General features: G+C 52.4%; 1 protein-coding gene across 4 annotated transcripts in view; it reads right to left on the reverse strand.

Annotated features, from left to right (window-relative positions):
* Window positions 1–528: 528 nt before the first annotated feature.
* Window positions 529–13,999, reverse strand: part of NMUR1 (neuromedin U receptor 1) — a 55,688-nt gene continuing 42,217 nt past the window's right edge. For 3 of the 4 annotated variants that reach the window (XM_032480476.1, XM_032480477.1, XM_032480475.1), the window contains exons 3-4: window positions 4,617–5,242; window positions 529–2,310 (exon numbers count right to left, since the gene is read on the reverse strand). In XM_032480476.1, coding sequence (XP_032336367.1) covers window positions 1,928–2,310; window positions 4,617–5,242 — 1,009 coding nt within the window. In that variant the 3' untranslated portion in view covers window positions 529–1,927. Of the gene's footprint in view, window positions 2,311–4,616; window positions 5,243–7,299; window positions 7,643–13,999 lie in introns of those variants that run through there. The other variant, XM_032480473.1, reaches the window with a different exon arrangement.

The following is a 13,999-nucleotide window of genomic DNA, read 5'->3' on the forward strand; positions in this document are numbered from 1 at the left end:
GTTCCTGACTATCACTTAAGAGAGGTCCCAGGGAGTCCAGTCTTTAGCTCAACTTCAAGCTCCAGCCAGAAGCTTGGCATCTGACCGTTCCCCTCAACCACGCCCCTTCCCCCGACGCCACCTCAAGGCCTCCTGGGAGCTCATTTCCGAGGTGTCACTGGGCACTCATAACTCTGCATAGACTCTTTTCACAAGCTCCTTTCACAAATCCCCCATTCATCTTGTATATAGTGGTTTCCTCCAGAGAGTAAGCCACAATAGTTTTTAATTTTTTCTTTTCCTGACTTAATCCTTTAGTTAAAAAAAAACTATAGTAAAATACACATAAAATTTACCATCTTAACTATGTAAGTGTACAATTCAGTATTGTTCAAGTATGCTTACCCTGTTTTGCAACCAATCTCCAGGACTTTTTCATCTTGGAAAACTGATCTGTACCCATTAAACAACTCTCCATTCCCCCTCCCCTCCTCCCCCAGCAAGGGTGGTTTTTAATTATTTTAAATTGTTTTGACTTTTGCTCATCTGTACTTTCCAATTTTTCTAAAATGAATATTTATTATTTTTACAATTGAATTGCAAAAACTCCAGAACATTACACGCAACCCTGTACAATTTCCTCCACTTTTCAGGCAGGGAACCTGAGACCTGAGCAGGGGAGAGTCTGCAGGGAGGACTCGGCCCGCAGGCCCCATAGCACCCTGGGTACCCCGCAGCTCCCCTCCAGGGAGGCCAGGGTTCCTTGTACTGCAGTCTCCTCTCGGGAGGAGGACGGCATCCAGGGACTGCAGCAAGACAAGTTCCGGCCATTAACTGAGTCCTGACTGAGCACCAAGTCGCCCACGGGGACTGGGGATGGGGCTTTGTTTCAGGACATACTTGTCCAGTCTCTCTTTTCACCTCACTGAGCCCCAAGCAGTCCTCACAGGGTCACTCTTTGCCCTTGGTTTGCCCATGTCTCTTGCCCCCAGAGAGTCTCTGGCCAGTCAGTCCCAATGCTCTGCTCACCTCAGACCCCCAAGCCAGCCTGTGAGGAGATGAGTCCAGAGGCAAGCAGGGACCTCTGCTCACATGCAGTCCCTCTGCCCTAGGACAAGTGGCTCTCGAGGGGGTGGGGTGGGGAGCATGCGGGTGTCAGGGAGGGAGTAAGGGTTGGGGGTTGATGAGGACCTAAAGATTTCCTAAAATTTCTACCTTGTTAATCTGAGGGTATCTCTTTTGTTACAAGCAGTGACTTCTGCACACACACACAGAAAACCACAGCTAAGGTGTCAAAGCAAGACACTGTAGAATGTCAGGGCCCCTTTCATTTTGCAAACAAGGGACCAAGGCTTATAAGGTGAGGTGACTTCCTTGATGCCACAGGGCACGGTGCTGGCAGCAGGGCTGAGATTGGAACCAGGTCCCCTGGATCCCTGCTATACCTGCCACCTAGTGCCTCTACCAGATGGAGATCCCAGAGCAGAACGAGCCGACTGGGAGCCAGGGAAGAGTCAGGGCAGAGGAGGGTCCCAGGTGCAGGCCAAGAGCTAGAGAGGCACTGAATGGGCCGGAACCTGCAGAAGCTTAGGGAGAAATGGCAAGGAAAGGTTGGGCCACGTGGAAACACTTCAGAAACTGTAGTGGGAGGGGAGTCCCCAGATGGAGTCACTGTGCCCAGTTAACCAACTCTGACGTCCCTACAGGGGTGGGCCTGTAACTGGGGGCCTGGGGATCTGGAGGGCAGACCCTTAAAGACCTTAAATTCCTTCTGATACATGGGTGGGGCAGGGGTCACTGAGGTGATGGCCCAAGTTTCTAGGCTGAAATGGGACAAGGTACAAAGGGGACAGGCCATGAAGACATCCCTGCAGAGGAGGCACATGTGGCCCCCAAAGCTGGGCATGGCGCTCCGGCACCCTGGGGTGAAGCTGCCTCGAGGTTCCTCTCAGAAGGGGTCAGTCTCTTGCTGCCCCCCCGGGCCACCATTCTCAGCCAGAGGGTGGGCTCTGTTGCCCAGGGAGCCCGTGTCACACAGGGTGCTGCCTGTGGTCACCCTGCTGAGGCTGTGGGAGCTGTGGCAGGGTCTGTGGCGGTGGTAGCAGGCCCCCAGGCGCAGGGCTTCCCAGAAGGTGTCGCGGAAGCGGCTGGACATGAGGCTGTAGAGCACGGGATTGGCGGCCGAGCCAAGGTAGAAGAAGATGCCGGAGACGACGTGCACATACTGGAAGGCCAGGTGCAGGCCCTCGGTCCAGCGGGACACGAAGCTCCACATGAGGCGGTCGATGTGGAACGGGGCCCAGCAGATCCCAAACACCACGACCAGCACAACTGCGGGCAGAGAAAGAGACTTGAATACCCACCAGAGCCCTCTCAGTGGCTTGCCCTGGGCTTCAATTTGGTCCGCCCAGTCTCACCTCCTCTCCTCTCCCACAGGCCACCCTTGCCCACCATCCATCTGGAAGTTTCTGGAAGTTTGCCTGCCCTGACCGCGCCCCTTTTAGAGAGACTACTCTCACCACTGTCACTGACTGGGCAGTGGGTGTGTGCCCTGGACCAGGCGTGGACACCCGAGCCCAGCTGGCCTGGTCTGATTCTGTCCCCGTGGAACTGGAACTGAGTGACTCAGCTGGGATGCTGAGCCCCAGCATGACACAGACTGCCGGGCTAAGCCCACTCTGGGTGACATCTCGGGGCCATGCTTGCTGATGTAAGCAGGAGAATGGGGCCCATGGCCAGATGGTAGTAGACAGGGAGCTTATGGGGCCAGAGAGAGCGAGGCAGACACACATACCCTACACTTGCCTGCTTTAGCCCTAGAAGCCTTCCCAGCCCCCAGCTCTCCCAGGCCCCGCTGAATATCCTGCCCTGCATTAACTCCCCCTTCCTTGACAACCCCCCACCCCAACCACCAGCAAAAAGCAGGACAGGCCAGCTGAGCCCTCACTCTTTCTCCCAAGCTTCCCTCCAGCTCTGGTCTTAACCACGCCCTTCCTTGGGTTTCTGCCTTCAGGTTTGCCTTGAGTTTTGTTTCTTGTTCCTCATGTTTGCTTCTCCAATTTACAATCTTTCCCCTGCAATGTCTTCCACCTCACACCCCGGCATGGTTTTCCTCACAACCCCAGATATCAATCGGGACGTTGGTTACAACATCCCCAGCACACAGCCTGTACACAGTAGTCCCTCGGGAAGCAAAGATGGAGGAAGGAGAGGAAAAGCCAGAGCCCCGGGCCAGCAAGCAAGGCAGCCTTAAGGAAACACCCCACCTTCACAGGACAAGAGCTGTCCCAGATGAGCAGACTCAGCCCCTGTGGTCGGGGGAGCAGGAGGCAGTGGAGACAGCCAAGGGGCAGGTGGTCTTGTGCAGGAGGCAGGCACAGAGTGTCAAGGTCACTCCCATCTTAGGGGACTGCACAAGTGACCCTGGCCTCCTGGGCACTGTCCTGGGGGGTGAGAGGAGTGGGTCTCTCTGGGAATGCGGCAGTCCCCAGTTAGCTGGCTATAATCCCATGGCTTTGATCAAGGTCTCACCAGCCCTGTCCTGCCCTGGCTCACCCCACCTACCTGATTCAGGTCCTGTGTGATAGGATGAGATAGGGAGGGAATCAATGATTGGCTGAGCATCAGTTTGGCTTCCCCAGGGCCCCTGTCATTGAAGAAGCACCAGGCTTAGGCCACAGAAAGATCCAGAGCCTCAAGGCAGCTGAGTGTTCCCCCGGCTGGCCCCCATCCACACTTCTGCCCTGATTCTCCTGGGCTCTGCACACCGACCCTCACAGACATGCCTCCTGATGACCTCTTTTAGATCATGGTCACTCCTGTGGTCCCCAGGGAACCACAGACATACTGTAGAGAAAATTCATCATCTTGCCTTTCCAGCACCCTGCTCCCCATCTTTTCAAACTTTACTTCCCCCAGATCCCACCATGTGAGTCTGTGGGGGCTGCTCACCTCAGCATCCTGCCACTCTGGCCAAATGGCAGGCCATGACCTAAGCCCATTAATCAGAATCCTTCCCTGGGATTTTCAGTAGCCACTAAGAGAAGAGAACAGTTCCTCAGGAAAGGGGAGCTCCATGCCCCCTACCCTGGCTGGTTAGGGAAGGACAGAGCCTAGAAATATATATTTAGGAGTAAAGGTGAGAGACCTGCCTGGAGGGCCCAGATCCCATGAACAGCCAAGCCACATGCCTCCGGACTGCCTGTGGTTGGTTCCATGAGTCAGGGCTGGCTGCATGGGTGCCACCTGTGCATTTGCACAGGGCCCGCACCTCAGAAGGGTCAAGAGAGCAGCTCTGCTATTGCTGTTTTGTCATTCTTACTGAGTTTTTTAAACAGGGGACCACAAATTTTCATTTTGCATTGGGTCCCACAAGTTATGTAGCTGATCTTGCCGTGAACCATTAGCATTTATCTTTGGTGTCGGTTTCTCACAAGGTAATCTAAAAAAGTATACACCTGCAGTGTGAGAGTGTGCCCATGCGCGCGCACACAGTGGGTGGGAGTGGTGTTACTCCATACCTCACATTCGGCCTCCATCATAAACCCAGACACTCAGCCCCTTCCCCAGGGCCCCTGGAAGCCCCAGCTTCATACCCAGTGCCTGGCTCAGCCCCTCTTGCCAGCAGCAAAACTTACACAGCATCTTGGTCACCTGTGTCCGACCCCTATTCGGCAGCCGCTGGAGCCTGCGGCTGTCCCTGGTTCTGGCTCTGCCCTTGGACTCCTGCCTGAGCAGCAGCAGCCTCTCACGCCGCAACCGCAGCCCGATGAGCAGGTAGAGCACGCTGATGGTGGCCATGGGCAGGCAGAAGAAGAGCAGCGCGGTGGTCTGCACGACCAGATTGTAGACGGCTCTTGGGCGGACCAAAGTGCACACGGCCGAGCCAGGCACTGTGCCCCGGCAGGGGATATTCAGCTGCTGGATGCCATGCAGGCTGGTGTTGGGCAGAGAGCAGAGCACCGCGAGGCTCCAGATGGTCCCGAGCACGCGGCGCACGTGGGAGTGCGTCACCACGGACCTGGCCTGCAGCGGGTGCACTACGGCCACGTAGCGCTCCACGCTCAGGGCAGTGACGTTGAGCACCGAGGCCAGGCAGACCGTCTCGAAGAGCAGCGTGCGGAAGTAGCAGCCGCCGGTTCCCAGCAGGAAGGGGTAGTTGCGCCACATCTCGTAGAGCTCCAGCGGCAGGCCCACGAGCAGCACCAGCAGGTCCGACACGGCCAGGCTGAAGAGGTAGTAGTTGGTGGGCGTGCGCATGGCCCTGTGGCGCAGGATGACAGTGCAGGTCAGCCCGTTGCCCACAGCACCCACCACGAAGATCAACAGGTATGTGACACAGATGGGTAGGAACAGCTCCATCTGCTGGGGCCCCAGGTACTTGAACTTGAGCTCCTCATCAGTCAGGTTTAAGTCCTCAGGGTCAAAGGACTCCAAGGCTCTGCTGCCATTGCAGGGCACCAGGCTCTTTGCACCCAGGGACCTGTTTCCAGGGAGGATGGAGCAGTTGAGGCAAAGAGGAGCCTGTGGAACAAAAAAAAGAGTGACACCAGAAAAAGCCACTCAGGGAACCTGGCTCTGTCATAATTTATCAAACGAAAAATGCCATCAATAGATACTAAGGAGGCCGTTATTTTATATAACACAGAGAAGGACAAACTCTGCCATACATTTTAAAATGGCATTACAATTTCAGAGATATAAATATATACATCTTAAAAATAGTAAAAAGCGGGACTTCAATTTTAAATTTCAAGATCTAGTAAAGCCTTTGAATAGTGATGCAGCCTGATCTCAAGCATGGGCTTTGTTATCAGCAGCCTCTCCTTGGTTCTCTCCCATTTCAAGCCATTGACTTTGGGAGAGACGCTCAGCTTGGACATCTGTAAAATGGGCACAATACATAGTATCATATGGTTTTAAGAGCAAGGGCTCTGGAAACAGCTGCCTTGATTCAAATCCAGCCTCTCAAATTCCGGGCTGTGGGGCCATTTTCATGGTAACCTCTCTGCAGTTGTTTCCATATTATAAAGATAAAGAAATTTAGCCCATGAAAGGCATTAACGCAGGGCCCTGCCTGACACACAGAAGGGCCTGATTACGTCACCTCACTGTGAGGACTGATTCACTGTGGGCATCAAGCAAAGGCATGAACAGTCCAAAAGCTATAATGCAGATCCGAAAGTTCGTTCTTGTTTCTGTTTTCTATCACCTGAACTGTTTGGAGTTGAAATATTTGCCAGACCTTGACACTGCCAGTTCTGAGGTTCCCTCTCCTCTCTCAGGCTCCTCTCTTTGCTAGTCCACCAGATATTGTAGTTAAGGACCCAAGCCATGAAGCTAATGGCCTGCAGTCAAATGCTAGCTCTGCCACCCTCTTCTGTGACAGGCCCTCACTGTGCCTTGGTCTCCTCATCTATAAAATGGGTAAGTCGATAGAGCCTTCCTCATAATTTCTTGGAAGATTAAATGAGAGAGTAAGTTCTCAGGAGTGTGCCTGACATTTTAGGTGCTCAACTTCAGTGCGTAGTAACATGATCCTTCCTTCCCACAGGCAAAGGAAGGACAATTCAGGGGACTGGGCCAGGGGCTGAATGGGATTCCACTGGGCATGTGGCTTGACTCAAAAAGCCAGGAGCTGTCTTACTGAGCCTGTTCCCCAAACCGCCACCACCACGTCCCCTCCCCTCTGAGCAACCACGGATTTTCAAGCTTGGTTCCTGGATCCTCTCTTAGGCTTCATTTCCTGTCCTCAGGTGGGGGCTTGGGAACTCCCGGTCCCCAAGTACCTGTACACCCACCGTTCAACTTTCTTTTTCAGGTCCTTCTTTTTCCAAGATCCCAAGGGTTCTTAATCCTGAGTATCTTCTTCTTCACCAAAGCCCCCACCCAGAAGCTTCCCCCAGCCTCCTTGCCTCTCCGACGCCTAATCCCGCATCTTGGAATCAAGGCTTATCTTCATCCATTCAAGTGGTCCTCTGGCCCCACCACACCCGCATTCCCTACCCAGGCTGCTGTGGGATCCGAGCGGAGACCGCGGAGATGAGTTGAGAGCTCGCAAGCGCCGACTCTGGTTCGAGGGAGACTCCGTCGCCCCCGGGAAAGGTCGTCGCACAGAGCCCCCCAGCCCCGCTGCACGCGTGGCGGGCAAAAAAGACAGAAATACCCCGGGAGGCTGCGAGTCCCCCTGGGAGGGGGGAGCCCCGACGGGCTCCCCGATTCCTACTGCCCTGGGGAGACCCTTCCCGCGCGCTCTCCCCGCCTGGCCGCTTGAGTTCCAGCCGCTGCGCCCTTGCCCGCGCCGGCATCCTGCTCACTTACCATGCCATCTGCAGCCAGCGAGATCCGGGGGCCAGGAGCCCACCCGCTGAGCGTAGGGCGGGCGTCCATGGACCGATCGATGTGCAGACGCGGCGCCAGGAGCGAGCCGACAGGCGGACTGACGGCGGCGGAGCCACAAGCAGCCCGCGGGGTCGCCCCGCCTGTCCGGGGCCCAGGGCGCCCGGGCCAGGACCGCCAATAGGCGGCAGTGGCGCCCCCGCAGGCCACCCGGCCGCTGAACCTAGACACATTCATTTGAGGCCCCTCATACCCACCCAGCCCGTAGCAATTGTGTTTTCAAGTATTTGATGGAGCGCTTCCAGAAGCACTGTTACCTCGTGGAACCCTCACAACAACCCATTTTACAGATAAGAAAACTGAGCATCAGAGAGGTGAAGTCCTAGTGAACTGGGATCTCACATGCTGAACCCATGCTCCAGCAGTCTGACTCTTAGCATAACCCTTATTATGGTGTCCCTCCAGATCCCACCCTCTCCTGCCCCATGTTTCAAACCTCCAAGGATGTCCCACCAACCTCTCCTAGTCAACAAGCCCCAAAGGATCTCATTCCCTCTCTTAGGTATGGAGATCCCCCATCTCTGTATCTCAGTCCGAGGACAGCAGTCTCCACCTTCTCATTTCCAGAGCCTTCCAGTCCCTGAGTCCAGGTCCTCATCCCTTCCCAGAACTGCTGCAGGAAACTCCATTCTCCCTCCAGTTTGACCTCCCACAGCACAGTCATCTTCTTGAACCCCCAACAATGACATTCCTCTACTTGAAAACCTACTGTAGAGTTGCCCACTCCCTTCTGAAGTCTACCCTGGTGTTGGACCTCCCCGTCTCCACTTGACTTTCTGGGCCTCTCCACTGCTATATTCTCCAGCCCCAGACACCCCCCAAATACCTCTCATCCATTCAAACATGCCCTCTGCCCCTCTCACCCTACTTTGGGGTGTCTGCAGGAGGGAGGGAACTGCACAGAGTGAAGAGCAGTGAATGCCAGGACCCCACCAAGCCTCCTTCCGCTCCTCCAAACCATGCAAGTGTAAACTCCGCAGGGAGCACCTTCCCTGCTCAGCTCACCCCTCCATCTAGCTCCTTAGCTGAAGTTATTTCATCAGGAACTTGCTAGGGAGCCTAGAAGCATGAATTGCACAGGCTGAAATGCTGGCTCCTGGGCCTCTTCCCAGAGTTTGATTTACTTAGTCTGGGCAAGATCCAGAAATCCTTGTTTTTGACACACATACACACCCTCTCCAGAGAGCCCCAGGCCCCAGAATCACACTTTGAGAAGGATGGGAATGGTTAAGTCCAAAGCCCCAGGCCCCAGAAAATCTGCTGGTGAGTTGTGTGGTGGGAAAGAGCCCCTCTGTGCCTCTGTTCCTCTTCCTGTAAAATGTGTCCCATCATTACTCCTATTCTAAGTGTGCTGTGATTCACTGAATGCCAAGATTTAGCACAAGGCTGGCACACAGCAAGCACTCAAGAATATCGCATGGGATTCTGGTGGGATTTGGGTTTGATTATATCCATGTAATGACAACTGGAAGCAAGACCTTCTTCCTTCAGACTTTCACTGCCCCTCCCTCCTCCTCATGAGTCAATGTGTGGCCTTGGAGACTAGAAGTTAAACATTCTGAGTCTCCACCAGGCTCCCTTCCCAGCAACTCCACATGTAAACACAGCCCCAGGCACAGGGAGGTTGCAGGCAGCACAGGGGCACATAGTCCCCATGTCCCTGGGGGAAAGGCTTCTAGGGTGCCTTTAGAGAGCTAACTAAGCCTCAGATGCTTAAGCCTGGCCGGAACCTTCAGATCGGGCTTGCCATCACATCAGATGAGCAGTGAGGGGCAGGCAGCATCACTGGAAACAGCCACTATGGGGTCACAGACAGCACTTAGCGTGTGATGAGCCTTGTCAACCTCACCCCCCCTCACTGGAACACTCAGACACTCACACACACCGCAATGACCATTTTGCACAGACTCTGAGCAGCCTGAAACCCACTGTGGACCCTTTGGAGGTGCTCAAAGCCCAGGAAAGGACGGAGAAGAACTTTATCTCTGCCTTACAGACGTAGAATGGCTCCTGCTTGTCAGGAATTCCTACAGCTGGCTGCCTCAGTGTCCCCAAGCCCAGCGCATCATCCTTGTCTGCCTCCTCCCCCAGAGCAGTAAAGCAGGTTGGGGATGGGAGTTTCTGGGCCTTCCAGGACTCAGCAGGATGAGGAGGGCTATGGGACTAGTCATGTACCTCAGGCCCAGGGAGCCTTGCAGCCTGGAAAACGGGGCGGTCCAGGACCTACCAGTAATCAGGCTCAGCAAACATGGAGAGCTGGGAACAGCAAACACCCGGCGGTGGGGAGAGTCACTGTGCTTACCTGGGCACCTCCCCAGGCCAGAGACTTTTCCACCTGGCTCTGCTTGGCTGGACTGAGCAAGTCATGCCAAGCCAGGAGAGAGGAGGAAGGTCTGAGTCCCTCAGGGTGGTGAGGGGCTGGGACGCACTTCAGTAAGCTGGGTGCATTATATGGCCATCTGTACTCCCCGAGTTCTCAGGCCTGGCTCCGCTCACAGAAACTGGCTCACCCCCAAGAAGAGAGATGGCAAAGAAAGGCAGGGGACAGTGAGGCCCAGGTGAGAATCCCCACTCTGCCAGCGAGCTGGCTGTGCCACCTCAGACAAGTCACTGTGCACTCCAGACCCCAGCTTCCTGGTCTGTAAGACAGCAAGGACAGCACCGATCTCTCAGGGTGCTGTCAGGATTAAGCAGGATAACACGGGTTAAAACACTTACGGCTGACACACTCGAGAAATGGTGGCCATAATGGTGGTTCAGAATTCTCTGGAAGATATTGGAAAAATGCCAGGAGTCAGGGCTGGGGTGGGAGCTGGAGGAGAGAAGAGCTTCCCTTAGCAGGTTGGAAGGGAAGGTCCCCAGCGAGCTGGGGCCAGAGAGCTGTGCCCCAGTGGGAAGGAGAACACGAAGCCGTGGGGAACCCGGCCACGGTGTAGGCAGGCCAGGCTCTGCGGGCGGACCTTGGAGACCTCCAGCGATTCTCACCTCTTCCTCTCCTGCTAGTGCAGAGGGCCACCTGGCACTGTCCAGCCCCTTGCCCCACCAGGGTCCTGCACCCTGGTTCTGAGCTACCCCAGTTTCTCAGGTCCCTAAGGGCCTGGGACTCAGAGTCAGCCACCTCCTACCCCAGCTGCTTGCTGGTGCCCCAGGCCCCAACCTCCACTTGTAGCCAAGGGGACGACACGGTCACACAGTGAGAGGGCCAGAAAAGGCCTGGTCCTGTCTTGTCCTGAGACTGTGTCCCTTATGCCACTTCAGGGTGGGGCCAGTCGTTACCAGGTACCCACGGAGCACTTCTGGCACCTGCTCATCCACACACCTTCCCAGCTACCAAACCACGTTCAGATGCATTATAGAGGCCCCTCTTAAGATCATCCCTTTTATGAACGCTCATGGTGAGCTCAGAACCAAATCCCCCGGACCACCCACCAGTGACTGACGTCAAAGGGCTTGGGAATTTGTTAGTCCACAGTGGTATTTTTGCTTTTCCTTTTAGCTTTTTATATTGGCACAATTTCAAACCTGCAGAAAAGTTGAAAAAATAGAACCAAGAATTCTTATACACCCTTCACTCTGATTACCCAAATGTTAAACTTTTATATTTCCTGAATCCTTTTCTGGAAATGTGTGTGAACATGCGCATAATTTTTCTGGACTGTTTGAGAGTCAGTTGCAAACATAATGCCCCTTTACCACTTAATACTTCAGTTCTGGTTTAGTTTCAAAGTCTTCCGTAAATATTTATTAATCCTGCCTTCCCATAGGCAGTGGTGTACCAAGGGGCGGGTGTAGAGGGAGCAGTCAGCCTGGCAGGAGTAACATCTTTCCACTCAGCGTGCTGTGATAATAGAAAGCAGACCACTTTGAGTTGGTCTGATTACCACCTTACGTTTCTTCCCAGTTATTGCCATTCCCAAGGCAGACTGCTTCCACAGCCAATAGATACAAAAGCAGACATTTTCAAAGTATTAGTAAAAAGAGGCTCAGGATTACAAAGGAAATTGGAGAAAATAAATTAAAGGATCTAAAAGTAGTGACAAGGTGACAGTTGTTGGTGCATGAGCAATGTCTTTCTAAGGTTATCACAAGGTAAGTAAAAAGTGCTGAGTGCGTCAACAAGCAACCATTCAGTTTGGGGGAGGGCACAGAACACAGGGACACTGAGAGTGGGTGGGGGGTGTTAGGCATTAAGGTGGGCACAGCTGGTCCAAAGTTAAAAGAGGGCCAGGAGTCTGAGCACTAGAAGGCACAGTGCCAGAAGATGCTGCTGCTGAAATTCTTGTTGCAAGTGACAGTGGGTTCTGGTGCCAGGTGACAATTCTGGTTTGAAAATAACAAAAATGGTAAATTGGTGCAGCCACCATGGAGAAGAGTATGGAGGTTCCTTAAAAAACTAAAAATAGAGTTACCATATGATCCAGCAATCCCATTTCTGGGCATATATCAGAATAAAACTATAACTTGAAAAGATGCATGCACCCCTATATTCATAGCAGCACTATTTACAACAGCCAACACATGGAAGCAACCTAAACAGCCATCGACAGATGACTGGATAAAGAAGATATGGTACATTTACATAATGGAATATTACTCACCCATAAAAAAGAATGAAATAATGCCATTTGCAGCAACATGGGTGGACCTAGAGATTATCATACTAAGTGAAGTAAGCCAGAAAGAGAAAGAAAAATACTATATGATATCACTTATATGCGGAATCTTAAAAAAATGATACAAATGAATTTATTTACAAACCAGAAATAGACTCATGGACATAGAAAACAAACTATGGTTACCAAAGGGGAAAGGGCAGGGGAGGTATAAATTAGGAGTTTGGGATTAACAGATACACATTACTATATATAAAATAGATGAACAACGAGGACCTACTATATAGCACAGGGAACTATAACCAGTATCTTGTAATGACCTGTAATGGAAAAGAATCTGAAAAAGAACATATATATGTATATAACTAAATCACTGTGCTGTATACCTGAAACCAACACAACATTGTAAATCAACTATACTTCAATGAGAAACAAACAAACAAAAACTGGCTCTGGCTAATTTAGGCAGGATTTCCTGAAGATCATCAGGTAGCTGAAGACCCCTTGCAGCTGAAAGGGCTGACAATGTGGCCCTTGGGTATGAGCCCCAGGCAGGAACCGTGTCCCTACTTCTTTGAGGCACTTGATGGACCCCCAGCCCTGGGTGAGACTTGAGATGCCACGGATCCTACCCCGTCTCCGGTTTGGTGAGCCCTCGGGTCTTCTGGAGTGGAGGAAGGCAGATTCCCCACGCAGTGGGGCATCCACAGCCCCTGGCAGACAGCCCAGGTGCCAAGCAGCTGAAACAAAGCACGCAACTCCCTGCCGCCCAGGGGTTCAAGGCCCCTTCAAACGCACCAGCATCAGAGGAGGAAGCTGGTGCACCTCATGTGGACACGGGGAACCTGGTGTTGGGGTGGGGGGTGCTTATCCCAACAGGCTCCCAAGTGTTGACAAAACTTTTTTGGAAAACAATGCCCAGGAGAACATGTGTCTGCAAAGAAGATAAAAGATTTCAGATTTTCAAAGTTGGAAGGACCAGCTCACACTCTTATTTGAGGGAACCACAGGGGGAACTGAAAGTTTAAACCCTTCTTGATCCATTTGGACTAAAAAAAAAAAAAAAAAAAAAAAATAGCAGACTTAAAAACAGCTTATTCTCAAGTAGAGAATGTTAATTCTCCCAGCTGCCTTGAGACAGAGATTATGACAAATTGGCTTTAAACACAAGGAAGCAGTAAGCCCGAGATGTTCAGTAACTTGCCCAAGGACCCATACCTAAATGCTGAAGCTAAGATTTGAAACTAAATTTATTTGAGTAAAAACTTTTACCTTTCACCTTACAGTTCTGACCTTAGTTCCCCCATTTCCGAAGAGGGTCAAATTTCAAGAGTTTAGACTTAAATTTAAAAAAAGAAAAAGAAAAATCCATGTGTATATTTAACCCCTCCGGGACTAGAATTTTGTAGACATGTCTGGCCTGGTTGCCTTTCTGAAGCCCACGCTGCCTTTCCTTCCCTGGGCTGTGAGTTTTCTCCCAGAGCTGCCCTGCCTGGGTGCTGTTGTTCTTCTTGGCCTTGAATGTCTTGGGGGTGGCACCTGCCTCGGGCTAGTCTGCTCTGGCCCACAAGCAGTTGCTCCGTGGGGACAAGCCAGGCCATTGAGTGCCTTTCCCTAGGGTGTTGGTGCCCAGTTCACTCTGGAACTTTGGTAAAAATTCAAGAGTTCCCAAGTTAGGGCTTGGTGCCTTCCAACGGGGTACAATGCATGGTCGCAGCTCAGAGACACTGTGAGATGCATTTCCAGGAACAGAAGTTGATTAATCTTCGTCCTTAGTCTGTTGGAGGGGCATGTTGCTTAGACTTTCCATGCCTAAGTTTCCTCATCTGTAAAATGGGGACAGCAACAGACCTACTTCATAAGGTTATTTTGGGGAGTAAATGAAATAAAGGTTGCAGAGTGCCCAGAAAGTGCTTAGCCAGCACATAAGAACTATTTTTCAAATAAATGAAAGGAAGTGCATGTCTTAGATGCTTGGTACATTTCTGAACCCAGGGGAAGAGATTTTT

The sequence above is a fragment of the Camelus ferus genome, chromosome 5 (assembly GCF_009834535.1).
Source record: "Camelus ferus isolate YT-003-E chromosome 5, BCGSAC_Cfer_1.0, whole genome shotgun sequence".
NCBI lineage: Eukaryota > Metazoa > Chordata > Mammalia > Artiodactyla > Camelidae > Camelus > Camelus ferus.